This window comes from Zalophus californianus, chromosome 5 (genome assembly GCF_009762305.2).
Source record: "Zalophus californianus isolate mZalCal1 chromosome 5, mZalCal1.pri.v2, whole genome shotgun sequence".
In the NCBI taxonomy this organism is placed as follows: domain Eukaryota; kingdom Metazoa; phylum Chordata; class Mammalia; order Carnivora; family Otariidae; genus Zalophus; species Zalophus californianus.
Genome location: NC_045599.1, coordinates 30,121,380 through 30,136,728, shown reverse-complemented (window position 1 = coordinate 30,136,728; position 15,349 = coordinate 30,121,380). Strand labels below are relative to the sequence as shown.

At 42.4% G+C, this 15,349-nt stretch overlaps 1 protein-coding gene across 3 annotated transcripts in view; it reads left to right on the top strand.

Annotated features, from left to right (window-relative positions):
* Window positions 1–13,772, top strand: part of SPOCK1 (SPARC (osteonectin), cwcv and kazal like domains proteoglycan 1) — a 600,543-nt gene extending 586,771 nt beyond the window's left edge. For all 3 annotated transcript variants that reach the window (XM_027607079.2, XM_027607077.2, XM_027607078.2), the window contains 2 exons: window positions 9,639–9,776; window positions 10,257–13,772. In XM_027607079.2, the coding sequence (XP_027462880.1) occupies window positions 9,639–9,776; window positions 10,257–10,447 (329 nt within the window). In that variant the 3' untranslated portion in view covers window positions 10,448–13,772. The remainder of the gene's footprint in view (window positions 1–9,638; window positions 9,777–10,256) is intronic.
* Window positions 13,773–15,349: the final 1,577 nt, after the last annotated feature.

The following is a 15,349-nucleotide window of genomic DNA, read 5'->3' as shown; positions in this document are numbered from 1 at the left end:
ACATCACATTAATAGAATGTGGTATCTGAATAGACGCAGAAAATACATTTGACAAAAGTCAACATCCATTTATGATTTTAAAAAACTCAACACAAATTAGGTATAAAAGGAACAAACCTCAACATAAAGTAAATGCCACATACAACAACCAACATCATACTCAATGGTGAAAGTCTTGATCTTAAAGGAAAAGCTTTCAACCTAAGACAAAGGTACCCACTCTTAATACTCCTATTCAGCATAGTACTAGAAGTCCTAGCCAGTACAGTCAGGCAAGAAGAGAAACAAAAGGCATCCAAGTTGGAAAGAAAGAAGTAAGATTTTGTTTGTAGCTGGTATGTTTTCACCAAGGAAGTGAAAGATCTATACACTGAAAACTATATGACACTGATGAAATAAATCAAAGACAACACAAATAAATTGAAAGGAATCCCATGTTCATGGATCAGAAGAGTTAATATCCATAGTACCCAAAGCAATCTACAAATTAATTGCTATACCTATCAAAAGTCCAACGGAAATTGGTAGAGGTAGAAAGAACAATCCTAAAATTCATACAGAACCACCAAAGACCTCAAATAGCCAGAGCAATCCTGAGAAAGAAGAACAAAGTAGGAGACATCACACTTCCTGATTTCAAGCTATATTATCAAGGTACAGTCATCAAAATGGCATGGTGGCATAAAAACAGAAAGATCAAGGAAACAGAATCAAGAGTCCCATAATAAATTCATGTATATAAGGTCAACTAAGATTTGGTGAGGGAGCCAAGAATACTCACTGGAGAAAAGATAGTCCCCCAAATAAATGGTGCTAGGAAAACTGAATATTTATATATAAAAGATTGAAACTAGATCTCAATTTTTATGAGTGGTATAAGAAAAATTTGAAATGGATTAAAGACTTAAATGTAAGAATGGAAACCATAAAACTCTGAAAACATAGGGAAAAAGCTGGGCCTTGGCAATGATTTTTTGGATTGGTTGAACAGCAAAATTATCAAAATGAAAACCTACAGAATGAGAAAAAAATATTTGCAAACCATATATCTGATAAGGGATCAATATCCAAAATGTATAAAGAATTCACACTTGAACAGCAAAAAAAAAAAAAAAATCGATTTAAAGATGGGTAGAATATCTGAATAGACATTACTTTTTAAAGATTTAAGAGAGAGAAAGAGGAGGGGCAGAGGGAGAGAAACTTCAAGCAGACTCTCTACTTAGCACAAAGCCTGATGCAGACTTGATCTCACCACCCTTGAGATCATGACCTGAGCAGAAATCATGAGTCAGATGCTTAACCAACTGAGCCACCCAAGCACCCTAGAATGGACATTAGTCTAAAGAAAACATACAGATGGCCAATAGGTACAGCAAAAGATGCTCTACATCATTAATCATTAGGGAAATGCAAATCAAAAACACAATGAGATACCACCCCACACCTGTTACAGTGACTATCATCAAAGCAACAATAGACAACAAATGTTCGTTATGTCACAGAGAAAAGGGAAGCCTTGTGTGCTGTTGAAGGGAATGCAAACTGGTACAGCCACTATGAAAAGAGGTATGGAGGTTCATCAGAAAATTTAAAATAGAACTACCATATAATCCAGAGGAGCAAGATGGCAGAAGAGTAGGAGACCTAAATTTCGTCTGGTCCGAGGAATTCATTCTGAACACCTACGAACTCAACAGGGGTTTGAAGAAAAACATAGCAGCAACTCTGAATAGAAAAGCGACCACTTTCTGGAAGGTAGGATGTGCAGAGAAGTGAATCCGAGGCGATATTCGGGAAGATAGACGGCGGGGGAGGGGGCCTCCGTCGGCCGCTTCTGCCAAGTGATAGAGCCGCAGAGCACAAAATCGGAACTTTTAGAAGTCGGCTCCGCTGGGGGGCATGCTCCAGTGGCTAAGCAGGGGTGGAACCCTCGCGGGACAGTGTGGTCTCAGGACCCTCGGGGTCACAGAAAGACCGGGGATGCCTGAGTGTGGCAGAGCTCCCAGGGATCGGAGCAGGGAAGCTGGCTGCAGAGACAGAGCCAAGGCGCGGGCTCTCAGCTCGAGGTTGCCATACACCGTGATCCGCAGCACAGTCGGGCCACTGCTCCTCCAGCAGGGACCGAACAAGCAGCAGATCCGGGGAGACTCCCCTTCCTCCCTGGGAGGAGTGGCACGGGAGCGCACCGCAGGGAGCTGCTGGGTTTGGGGACTCCACACCAAGTCGATTGCCAGAGACAGAAACGCACGGTTGCAGGCCGGGTGAGCACGGAGAGTGGCCGGAGACCAGAGAGACAAGAGTGATTGACTGCTTTTCCCTGGGGGCACACTGAGGAGTGGGGCCCCGAGTTCTCGGCTCCTCCGGGGCAGAGATTGGGAGGTCACCATTTCACTGTGGTCCTCCAAAGCCATAGGGAAAGCTTGCAGGGAACAAAAGCTCCGGGAAGCAAACCCGAGGAGATTATTTAGCCCGGACCAGCAAGGGCAGGGCAATTCCACCTCCAGCAAAGACATTTGAGAATAAGTACAACAGGCCCCTCGCCCAGAAGATCAGCAAGCACAACCAGCCAAGACCAAGTTTACCGATAAATGAGGACAGCAGAACTCCAGTGCTAGGGGAATACTGCACATAGAATTCATGGCTTTTTTCCCCATGATTCTTTAGTCTTTCAAAGCTAATTTTTAAAATTTTCTGTATTTTTTTCTTTTTCTATTTTTTGTGAATTTTTCTTTTCAACCAACATCTTATCAATCCCTTTTTAAAAAAATCTTTTTCAATTTTCATTTTTACAGTCATATTCTATCCCTTCACTGTAGTTACCCCTATTTTTGGTATATATGTTTTTTTCTCTTTAAAATTTTGGGAACCAGTTTCTTCTAACAGACCAAAATATACCCTGAATTTCCAGTGTCTGGCTTTGTTCTAGTCTCCTGCCTGATCACTCCCCCTCCCCCCCTTTTTTAAATTTTTCTTCTTTCTTTTTTCAACCAACTTATCAGTTCTTTATAAAATCTTTTATAATTTTCATCTTCACAGTCATATTCCATCCCTTCATCGTATTTACCCTTATTTTTATACATATATAAGTTTTTCATTCTTTAAAACTTTGGGAGGCAGTTTCTTCTAACAGACCAAAATACGCCCAAAATCTAGTGTGTGGCTCTGATCTATTCACCAGCCTGATCATATTTTTTTTTTCTTTCCCTTTCTTTTCCCCCTGGTTTCAGGTCTCCTCTGATTTGTTTAGTGTATATTTTTCTGGGGTCGTTCTTACCCTTTAGGCATTTTGATCTCTCATTCATCTGTTCTCCTCTGGACAAAATGACAAGACAGAAAACCTCACCTAAAAAAAAAGAACAAGTGGCAGTACCGACTGCCAGGTACCTAATCAATACGGACATTAGTAAGATGTCAGAACTAGAGTTCAGAATGACGATTATAAAGATACTAGCTGGGCTTGAAAAAGGCATGGAAGATACTAGAGAATCCCTTTCTGGAGAAATAAAGAACTAAAATCTAACCAAGTCCAAATCAAAAAGGCAATTAATGAGGTGCAATCAAAAATGGAGGCTCTTAACTGCTAGGATAAATGAGGCAGAAGAGAGAGTTAGTGATATAGAAGACCAAATGATGGAGAATAAAGAAGCTGAGAAAAAGAGAGAGAAACTTCTACTGGATCACGAGGGCAGAAATCAAGAATTAAGTGACACCATAAGACGAAACAGTATTAGAATAACTGGAATCCCAGAAGAAGAAGAAAGAGAGGGAGGGGCAAAAGGTATATTGGAGCAAGTTATAGCAGAGAACTTCCCTAATATGGGGAAGGAAACAGGTATCAAAATCCAGGAGGCACAGAGAACCACCCTCAAGAATCAATAAAAACAGGTCAACCCTCTGACATCTAATAGTAAAACTTATGAGTCTCAGAGACAAAGAGAAAATCCTGAAAGCATCTCAGGACAAGAGATCTGTAACCTACAATGGTAGAAGCATTAGATTGGGAACAGACCTATCCACAGAGACCTGGCAGGCCAAAAGGACTGGCATGATATATTCAGAGCACTAAACAAGAAAAATATGCAGCCAAGAATACTATGTCCAGCTAGGCTGTCACTGAAAATAGAAGGAGAGATAAAAAGCATCCAGGACAAACAAAAACTAAAAGAATTTGCAAACACAAAACCAACCCTACAAGAAATACTGAAAGGGGTCCTCTAAGCAAAGAGGGAGCCTAAAAGTAATATAGACCAGAAAGGAACACAGACAACATACAGTAGCAGTCACCTTACAGGCAATACAGTGGCACTAAATGCATATCTTTCAGTAGTTACCCTGAATGTAAATGGGCTCAATGCCCCAATCAAAAGACACAGGCTATCAGATTGGATAAAAAAAAAGACCCATCGACATGCTGTCTGCAGGAGACTCATTTTAGACCCAAAGACACCCCCAGATTGAAAGTGAGGGGGTGGAAAACCATTTGCCATGCTAATGGACACCAAAAGAGAGCTGGGGTGGCAATCCTTCTATCAGACCAATTAGATTTTAAAACAAAGACGGTAATAAGAGGTGAGGAAGGACACTATATCCTACTTAAAGTGTCTGTCCAACAATATCTAACAATTATAAATATCTATGCCCCTCAGATGGGAGCAGCTAACTACATAAGCCAATTAATAACAAAAGCAAAGAAACACATTGACAACAATGCAATAATAGTAGGGGACTTTAACACCCCCCCTGACTGAAATGGACAGATCATCTAAGCAAAAGATCAGCAAGGAAATAAAGACTTTAAATGAAACACTGGACCAAATAGACTTCACAGATATATTCAGAACATCCCATCCCAAAGCAACAGAATACACATTCTTCTCCAGTGCCCATGGAACATTCTCCAGACTAGATCACATCCTAGGTCACAAATCAGGTCTCAACCGGTACCAAAAGACTGGGATCATTCCCTGCTTATCTTCAGACCACAGTGCTTTGAAACTACAACTCAATCACAAGAGGAACGTCGGAAAGGACTCAAATTCATGGAGGCTAAAGAGCATCCTACTCAAGAATGAATGGGTCAACCAGGAAATTAAAGAAGAATTTTAAAAATTCATGGAAACCAAGGAAAAGGAAAACACAACTGTACAAAATCTTTGGGATGTAGCAAAGGCAGTCCTGAGAGGAAAGTCTATAGCAATACAAGCCTTTCTCAAGAAACAAGAAAGGTCTCAAATACACAACCTAACCCTACACCTGAAGGAGCTGGAGAAAGAACAGCAAATGAAGCTTAAACCCAGCAGGAGAAGAGAAATAATAAAGATCAGAGCAGAAATCAATGAACTAGAAACCAAAAGAACAGTAGAACAGATCAACGAAACTAGGAGCTGGTTCTTTGAAAGAATTAACAAGATTGATAAACCCCTGGCCAGACTGATCCAAAAGAAAAGAGAAATGACCCAAATCAACAAAATCATGAATGAAAGAGGAGAGATCACAACCAACACCAAAGAAATACAATTATAAGAACATATTATGAGCAACTCTATGCCAGCAAATTAGGTAACCTGAAAGAAATGGGTACATTCCTAGAGATGTATCAACTACCAAAACTGAACCAGGAAGAAATAGAAAACCTGAACAGACCCATAACCACTAAGGACACTGAAGCAGTCATCAAAAATCTCCCAACAAAGAAGAGGCCAGGACCAGATGGCTTCCCAGAGGAATTCTACCAGACATTTAAAGAAGAATTAATACCTATTCTTCTGAAACTGTTCCACAAAAACAGAAATTGGAACCAAACTCATTTTATGAGGCCACCATTACCTTGATCCCAAAACCAGACAAAGACCGCATCAAAAAGGAGAATTACAGACCAATATCCCTGATGAACATGGATGCAAAAATTCTCACCAAAATACTAGCCAGCAGGATCCAGCAGTACCTTTAAACGATCATTCACCATGACCAAGTGGCATTTATCCCTGGGCTGCAAGGTTGGTTCATCATCCGCAAATCAATCAATGTGATACAATACATTAACAAAAGAAAGACCAAGAACCATATGATCCTCTCAGTAGATGCAGAAAAAGCATTTGACAAAGTACAGCATCCTTTCTTGATCAAAACTCTTCACAGTGTAGGGATAGAGGATATATACCTCAATATCATAAAAGCCATCTATGAAAAAGGACAGTGAATGTCAGTCTCAATGGGGAAAAACGGAGAGCTTTCCTCCTAAGGTCAGGAACATGGCAGGGATGTCCACTATCACAACTGCTATTCAACATAGTACTAGAAGTCCTAGCCACAGCAATCAGACAACAGAAAGAAATCAAAGGCATCCAAATCGGTAAAGAAGAAGTCAAACTCTCACTCTCTGCAGATGATATGATACTTCATGTGGAAAACGCAAAAGACTCCACCCCAAAACTGCTAGAACTCTTACAGGAATTCAGTAAAGTGGCAGGATATAAAATCAATGCACAGAAATCAGTGGCATTCCTATACCCCAACAACAAGACAGAAGAGAGACCAATCAAGGAGTCGATCCCATTTACAACTGCACCCAAAACCATAAGACACCTAGGAATAAATGTAACCAAAGAGGCAAAGGATCTGTACTCAGAAAACTATAAAATACTCATGAGAGAAACTGAGGAAGACACAAAGAAATGGAAAAATGTTCCATGCTCATGGATTGGAAGAACAAATACTGTGAAGATGTCAATGCTACCTAGAGCAATCTACACATTTAATGCAATCCCTATCAAAATACCATCCACTTTTTCAAAGAAATGGAACAAATAATCCTAAAATTTGTATGGAACCAGAAAAGACCCCAAATAGCCAGAGGAATGTTGAAAAAGAAAAGCAAAGCTGGCGGCATCACAATCCCGGACTTTAAGCTCTATTACAAAGCTGTCATCATCAAGACAGTATGGTACCGGCACAAAAACAGACACGTAGATTAATGGAAAAGAACAGAGAGCCCAGGAATGGACCCTCAACTCTATGGTCAACTAATCTTCCACAAAGCGGGAAAGAATGTCCAATGGAAAAGAGACAGTCTCTTCCACAAATGGTGGTGGGAAAATTGGATGGCCACATGCAGAAGAATGAAATTGGACCATTTTCTTACACCACACACAAAAACAGACTCCAAATGGATGAAAGACCTAATTGTGAGACTGGAGTCCATCAGACAGGCAGCAACCTCTTCGACCTCAGCCACAGCAACTTCTTCCTAGAAACATCAAAGCCAAGGGAAGCAAGGGCAAAAATGAACCATTGGGACTTCATCAAGGTAAAAAGCTTTTGCACAGCAAAGGAAACAGTCAAGAAAATCAAAAGTCAACCAACAGAATGGGAGAAGATATTTGCAAATGACATTTCAGAGAAAGGGCTAGTATCCAAAATCTATAAAGAACTTCCCAAACTCAACACCCAAAGAACAAACGATCCAATCAAGAAATGGGCAGAAGACATGAACAGACATTTTTCCAAAGAAGACATCCAAATGGCCAACAGACACATGAAAAAGTGCTCCACGTCGCTCGGCATCAGGGAAATCCAAATCAAAACCTCAATGAGATACCACCTCACACCCGTCAGAATGGCTAAAATGAACAAGTCAGGAAACAACAGATGTTGGCGGGGATGCGGAGAAAGGGGAACCCTCCTGCACTGTTGGTGGGAATGCGAGCTGGTGCATCCCCTCTGGAAAACAGTATGGAGGTTCCTCAAACACTTGAAAATAGAACTACCCTACAACTCAGCAATTGCACTACTGGGTATCTACCCCAAAGATACAAATGTAGGGATTTGAAGGGGTACGTGCACCCCAGAGTTTATAGCAGCAATGTCCACAATAGCCAAAGTGTGGAAAGAGCCAAGATGTCCATCCACAGATGAATGGATAAAGAAGATGTGATAGGCATATACAATGGAATATTATGCAGCCATCAGTAAAACTGAAATCTTGGCATTTGCACGACGTGGATGGAACTAGAGGGTGTTATGCTGAGTGAAATAAGTCAATCAGAGAAAGACATGTATCACATGATCTCACTGATAGGAGGAATTCTTACTCTTGGGAAACAAACTGAGGATCGGTAGGCGGGATGGGGTGTCTGGGTGATGGACACTGGGGAGGGTATGTGCTATGGTGAGCGCTGTGAATTGTCTAAGACTGTTGAATCACAGATCTGTACCTCTGAAACAAATAAAACATACGGTAAAAAAAAAAAAAAAGATAGCAGGAGGGGAAAAATGAAGGGGGGGAAATTGGAGGGGGAGACGAACCATGAGAGATGATGGACTCTGAAAAACAAACTGAGGGTTCTAGAGGGGAGGGGGGTGGGGGGATGGGTTAGCCTGGTGATGGGTATTAAAGAGGGCACGTACTGAATAGAGCACTGGGTGTTATACACAAACAATGAATCATGGAACACTACATCAAAAACTAATGATGTATGGTGATTAACATAATAAAATAAAATTTATAAAAAAAGAACTACCATATAATCCTGCAATTCCACCGATTTGGTCTCCCCCACCGATTTCCCCCTTCATTCCTCCCTTCCTACTATCTTTTTTTTTTTTTTTTTTAACATATAATGTATTATTCATTTCAGAGGTACAGGTCTGTGATTCAACAGTCTTACACAATTCACAGTGCTCACCATAGCACATACCCTCCCCAATGTCTATCACCTAGCCACCCCATCCTGCCTACTAATCCTCAGTTTGTTTCCTCAGAATATATCCCAAGAATATGACATTATATCAGAGAGACAGCTGCACCCACATGATCATGGCAGTGTTATTTAAAATAGTCAAGATATGAAAACAACTTAGGTGTCCAATTACACAGCAATGAATTAAGAAATTAGTGTGTGTGTATACAAAATAGACTACTGTGTACCATAAAAGAGAAGGAAGTCCTGCCAATTGTGACGACATGGAATGACCTTGAAGACAAGATGCTAAGTGAAGTCAGTCAGACAAATAGCGTATGATCTCACCTATATGTGGAACCTAAAACAACACCTCAGAGGAAAGGACATCCAACTAGTGGTTACCATAGGTAGGGGGAATTGGAGGAAGGTGGTCAAAAGGTACAAAGTTGAGTTGTAAGACAAGTAAGTACCAGGAATTTAATGTCCAGCATGAGGACCGTAGTCAACGCTGCTGTATGGAACATATCAACGCTGTTAGTAGTAAATCCTAAGAGTTCTCATCACAGAGGAAAGATGGATGTTAATTACAGTCAAGGAACCATTTGACAGCATACGTAAATCAAATTGTGCTGTGCACTGGACATTCCGTGGTGCTACATCTCACTCCTAGCTCCATAAAACTGGGAAGCGGTAAAGAAATTGTTAATAAGAGTGGTACCCATTCATATTTTAAAGGGAAAAATAAGAACTCACCGCAGAAGGGATCCTGTCTCATCCTGAGCCAATCCAGGACCCTCTAGATCTCGACAAAGTAATAACCAGCGACTGCCTTCCCCTGGCTAGCTCTGCAGGAAATCCCCTGTCTGATGTGTTAAGCCCTCTTCTCTCTCTCAGGGGGGCATTAGCCGAGTACCCGTGCACGTCTGACTCAAATTGGACTGTTTCCTCCCTCAGGAGCATTCATCCCTCGGTGCAATGAGGAGGGCTATTACAAAGCCACGCAGTGCCACGGCAGCACCGGGCAGTGCTGGTGTGTGGATAAGTACGGCAACGAGCTGGCCGGCTCCAGGAAACAGGGCACCGTGAGCTGTGGTGAGTAGGGCCCTCTGCGTCAGCCCCACAATGACCTCTGTTGACCGGCAGGTCTTGACCGTATAAAGATCTGGGCGGAAGAATCTCGAGACGTATCTGTGGTCTACAGTGAACAGGTTTACAGTGGGGACGCATTAACCCTGAAATCACATGAGATTAGGCATAGCTAGCTTTATGAGTGGCAGGAACTCACCGTGACCAGGGGATTGGATGACAGTTTTTGACAGAGAGCGACTTTGATAAACCTCCCAAGGTTCCACCCAAGAAGGCAGAAGCATCTCCCAGATGTCCGGGGTTCACAAAGCTTGCAGCCTGTGCCATGTTGACTCACCCCACCCAGGCAGAGACGCTCCCATATTCAGAGAGTAAATTGCCTGCCTTCTGCCTACACTTAAGTCACATGCAGAGGAACCACTCCGATGGTCCAGAGGTATGAGCAGCAGCTAACCTCCCGTCTTTTCTTCCTCCTTCTTCTTTCAGAAGAGGAGCAGGAGACTTCAGGGGATTTTGGCAGTGGTGGCGCTGTGGTCCTGCTGGATGACCTAGACGACGAGCGGGAGCTGGGGCCAAAGGACACGCTGGGGCGGCTGAGGGTGCGCACCCGGGCAGTGACAGAAGATGATGAGGATGGGGACGACGACAAGGAGGACGAGGCGGGCTACACCTGGTAGTTAGTCCCCACGAGGAAGAGGACACGCGGTCTGCACGGAATTGCAAGTCACTTCCTACTCCTGCGTTTGTATCTAAGACTCCACGGCACCAAGGCCTGTTCTCCACTGTTGCTCTCTGTACGTGACCCGAGGTTTGGAAGACCGCTCCTTGTCCCCAGAGCATTCTGGTCTCGCATACAGTTGTGTGGGAAGAAGGGTGTGGTGTTTTGTTCTTTGAGACAGGGGAGCGGCCGACTCAATTAAAGCCTCCTTCCCTCAAGTGAGGTTTTTGCAACGAGCATGCGATGTACGTGGGATTCTGACTGTGCAGGGAGCCCCCACCTTGTAAACGTCCAAGATGCTTTTCGATTACCCACACCAGTGGTCATTCCAGCATGGTTCCCGGCCTTACGGTGTCTAAGTGCTTTTCTTGTGTCCTGTAGATGTCGTGGAAAACACACCACACTGTACTTCCTTCTGCCCTATCCCCACCACCCCTCGTGTTAATAATTAAAAATTAGTTTTTCATATCACTATCTGGCTTCCTACAAACAGCCTTAATTCAGTCAAGAGTTCCTCTGGGGAATTGATTTTCTTTATTAACAAGGGTGTCTGGATGCTTCTCTGTACATGCATAAAGATGTCTGTGTGTACAGAGTAGACTGTGTGTACAAGACCACACACATACCACTCAGAAAAAGCGCTGCAGGATCTTCTAGAAACTCATTTGAAAAACAGTTGTAAATTTGAAAAACTGTGTCCAGACCTGGATCACAATTTCTGGAATAAGAAATCTGTATCAGAAGTCCTTTCTTTGCACTAAGAGTTAGCACTTGTAGCCTGCATGCTGAGGGGGTTCCTTTCCCTATGCATTAGGAGAGTCACCGGAAGCCCTTTGATTTGGCTAAGCCTCTGTCCGCCTAAATCACTTTCCTTGCAGAAGCCATGAGACTCCCACATGGGCAACTTCACAAGCCATCTTTTTCATTTCGGCTCAAAGCATTTCCGCCCCACCCTCCCACCCCCAGGGCTGCAGCAATCCTGTCTGCCACAGGTTCTTAATTTCCCTGCCGACACAAGGGCTTGTCCTAAGGCATGGATACACATCCCCTGCTCCCTGAGATGACAATACCAGTGTTCCTTAGCAGAAGAAAATTCAGGATTCTTAATCTCATATTTTGCTTTTGCCCCATTTCTATCCACAAATCATAGCAAGGGTACACAAGCTGTACATATTTTATACCACTCATCGTTTATTAAAAAAAAAAAAATCCCAAAGGGAGCCTAAAAAGAACTTCATCATAGCACCTAAAAGCTAGGGTTGGATTTCTAAGAGCTACTCCTTCCCCCATCCCCACACCTGCACCAGTGTCAGGATGCTAACCAGTGTTTCTTTTCCCTAAGTAAGCTCATGATTACAGTCTGTCTCTGAATTTGGTAGGGTCAGCCTCTCTGTTGTTTTAAGGATTTCTGTCCCTATCAATCAAGCTGGCTCAGATATAAGCACCAAAGAGTAGTCTTCAGAGTGGCCCCATTTAGTTCAGTACTTCAGACCCTTAAGCTCCTGTCCTACCTGGTTTCCAATTACCTGGTGACCCTCATCAGCCCCCCAGCAAGGCTCTGTGGCCCACATTGGTTTATCTTCCTTTCCTCCTGAGCTCCAGCCCATCCACAAGACAACCACATAAACTCAGGCAAAAAAAATACACTCAGCCAAACCATGGTCGTAGCAGCAGCTGACCAGCACCTACCCTCTCAAATTGACCATATCTTTGTATTTTACCAAGCTGCCTTCAAACCAGCATTTTGCAATCCTAGCACTGGCCACGGTGGCATTATTCCTAGACTTAGTCTCAGATGGGAAATGAACATACGTGATACAATCAACTTCTTTGTCCTGACAGACACGGGTACCACCAGGACCCCAGGTAGAGAGAGAACAGAGGCAAGCTCTGTATTGGGATGTCAACTCCATCACCTCTCTTTCAATTGTTTTTCCCCACTTGAACCAAACACTGAGATGGTAATTTAGAAAACAGGTGCTTAATTGCAGCTAAATTATAACCGAGTATATAAAAGAATCAAGACATATTAAAAATTTTCAGTTTAGACCATCAAAGAAAACCATCGTTACTGTCTCCTGTGAGCTTGGAAAAATGCACAAGAGAAGAAATTAAAAGCGACAAATTGATTTCACTTAGAAAAACTTCTAGGAACAGAGAACCACTGATTCTAATTTGCCTAATTATCTTATGACAAGTGTCAAATTAAGATGACACTTAAAGATTCTTAGCATTAACTTAATGGTGGAGAAGAGTGGGCTCAGCAGTCAGTTCCCAGTAAGGTAACGAGATGCTCATTTTCAAAGATATTCCAGGAAGATGTTTTGAATCATTAAAATAGTAAATAAAAAGCCCGCCTAAGACTGGTACCCCAAATCAATGGAACAACATTAACACCACTTTTCATGCCTCACTTTGGCATGACAGCATTAGATTTTTAAAGGGCTTTACTACTTTTCACAAGTACGAAAGATTCGATTTTCTAGTTACCTTATCCTTAGAATTTGTGATTTCCTCTTTTTGGGCAGGAGTTCTTTTGCTAGCAACTAACTATACATAAAAATCTTGATTAAACAAAAATAATACCGTGATAATCCATCCCCATTTTTGAGACAGGTATTGAACTGAATCCTCACTCACTCATGTCTGGAAACTCTCTAGTAAATAGCTTTATTCTTATTCCACACATGGTTCTTTAATACTGTTTCCTCAGCATCCACCTTAAATCCCAGAATTTTCTCCCACCATGGTTAGTTGTCTGCCATATTAATGTCTTTTTGTTTCCACAGATATTCTAGGCATGGGAATACCTTACTACTCAATCCAAGATTTTGTTATCAGGTTCCCCTTTATGCCCATTCCCCCAGGCCCAGCAGTGAATGACTATGTGTCTGTCCAGGTCTGCCCCTCTACTTTTCCCAGAATGCCAGTCACACTTCTTTCCCCGCCCCCCACCACCACCACCTTGACCACATTGTACAGTAACATCTAAGAGCCCTTTCTACAGTGGGTGGTTTTGGTCTTTTTATACCTTTTTCTCAAAGTCACTGATGTTTGTCCCTGTTCAATGTGTAGCATTGTAATGAGAGCCCACCAAATCCTCAGTGTCATTTTGTTGTCCCTATTGTAGATGAAGTAGTGATGTAGAAAAATCTAGTAAATTCTGAATGCTTTTCCATGTAGACTTCTCTGGAATGTGAACACGACTCTTTGGTTAATAGTAAATGCTTAACTGTAGTCCTGAGTAGGTGCATTTCTGTCTGTCTCAATAAATTTTGATTTGTCTGCAACACCTGAGTGTTGGTATTTTCTTAGCCTGCATGTCATCTCACCACGCCATGTCCACACTCAAACTCTGGAGAACAAAGAGCATGGGCAGGCAGAGGGGACTGCCAGTACGCACCCCTCCTTCAAGGCTCCTGTACATGGCAAAGGAGGTAGACCAGCTGGTGGTCCACCCTGTCTTGGCCCCTCTCAACACACCCTGCGCCCACGCAGTCTAGAACCACATCACCTAGCCCTTGTGCTTGCTGCTTTCACCTCTTTGAGGCTTCCACTTTGTTACTTCGTGTTTACCTACCAGATTTCTGTGTTGTCATCCTGTTGACAACCTTAAGCTTTTCCAGTTCTTCCTATTCTTTCCCTCCCATTAGTTATTCTCCAACTCTCCTAAAAAAAAAAGAAAAAGAAAGAAAGAAAGAAGTTCTCCTTTACGGGGGATTCTGAATTTTCCAGAGGCTTGTCAAACATCAGAAAGCCCCCAAATTGGAAAAGGAAGTATTTCCTTTCCAGCTTTAGCCACATTCAGGCCAGTGTGCCTATGACTTAATTATACCCTGAGTGAGTCATTTCACCAGAAGCTGAGGCAGACACCTTCTTATGAATAATTGTGTTCCTTTACCCCGTGGAATAGATTTTACAGACAATTTGTAGATTGACAGTTCAGGGAAAGGTGCTTCACAAGTCCATGAAATAACTGTCAGGAGAACAATGACCAATATGAAGCCTCCAGGATCCATTAAAGGAAAGTTGGCATTTGTGGATACTCTCCAAATTCATCTCAAATCAGCACCGTTGTGCAGGTCAACTATCACACTTCTCCTCCAGCTGTGACTTCACAGATGCCACGGGGGTTCGTTTCAAGGTCCAGGACCAAACAAAGGTGAACCTGAAGCCAGGGTTCCAGCTTTGGTAATACAGTGTAAGCAAAAAGGTCACTGCACCTTCTCACAATGCTCACTCATTTTAAGATGTGCTTGGGCAAACTGATTCAAGGAAAGAGGAAGATTTTAAAATGTATTCACCCCGTGAGCCTTTATAGATTTATTAGCAGATTTATAGATCAGTACGTGTTGGATTGATGAATGCCACTATGGACAGGCACCACATTAAGTTCTAGGAATATGAATGTGAATAAAACATGGTTGCTGCTCTGTAAAGTTACCTCCTTGATAACTTCGCTGGCCCACTTCTCTGACTTCACCTGCTTTCTCTGGACAGTATTATGTATGCCACTGGTTTCAACCATCTCCTCTTCTCTGAGAAGCCCCCAATCTATAGCCTGAGTGTACATTTTGACTCCCACTCCATTCGGAGGCATCACCTGCTATTTACATAATTCTACCTGAATTTCCCACTAATAACTCAATTTCGAAGCTTAAAAAATGAAAGTGATAAAACGAAACCTACCGTGAATATGCCTACGGCAGCACGAGTCAGCATGGCTGTTCTAAACAAACATGAGCCATAAAGGAAAGTACTGGTAATTTTTTCCATCAAAATTAATAACATCATAAACAAACTGAGAAGATAAACAAGACACCAAAGAACATACTGGTGACATAAAACAGATGAAGGATTA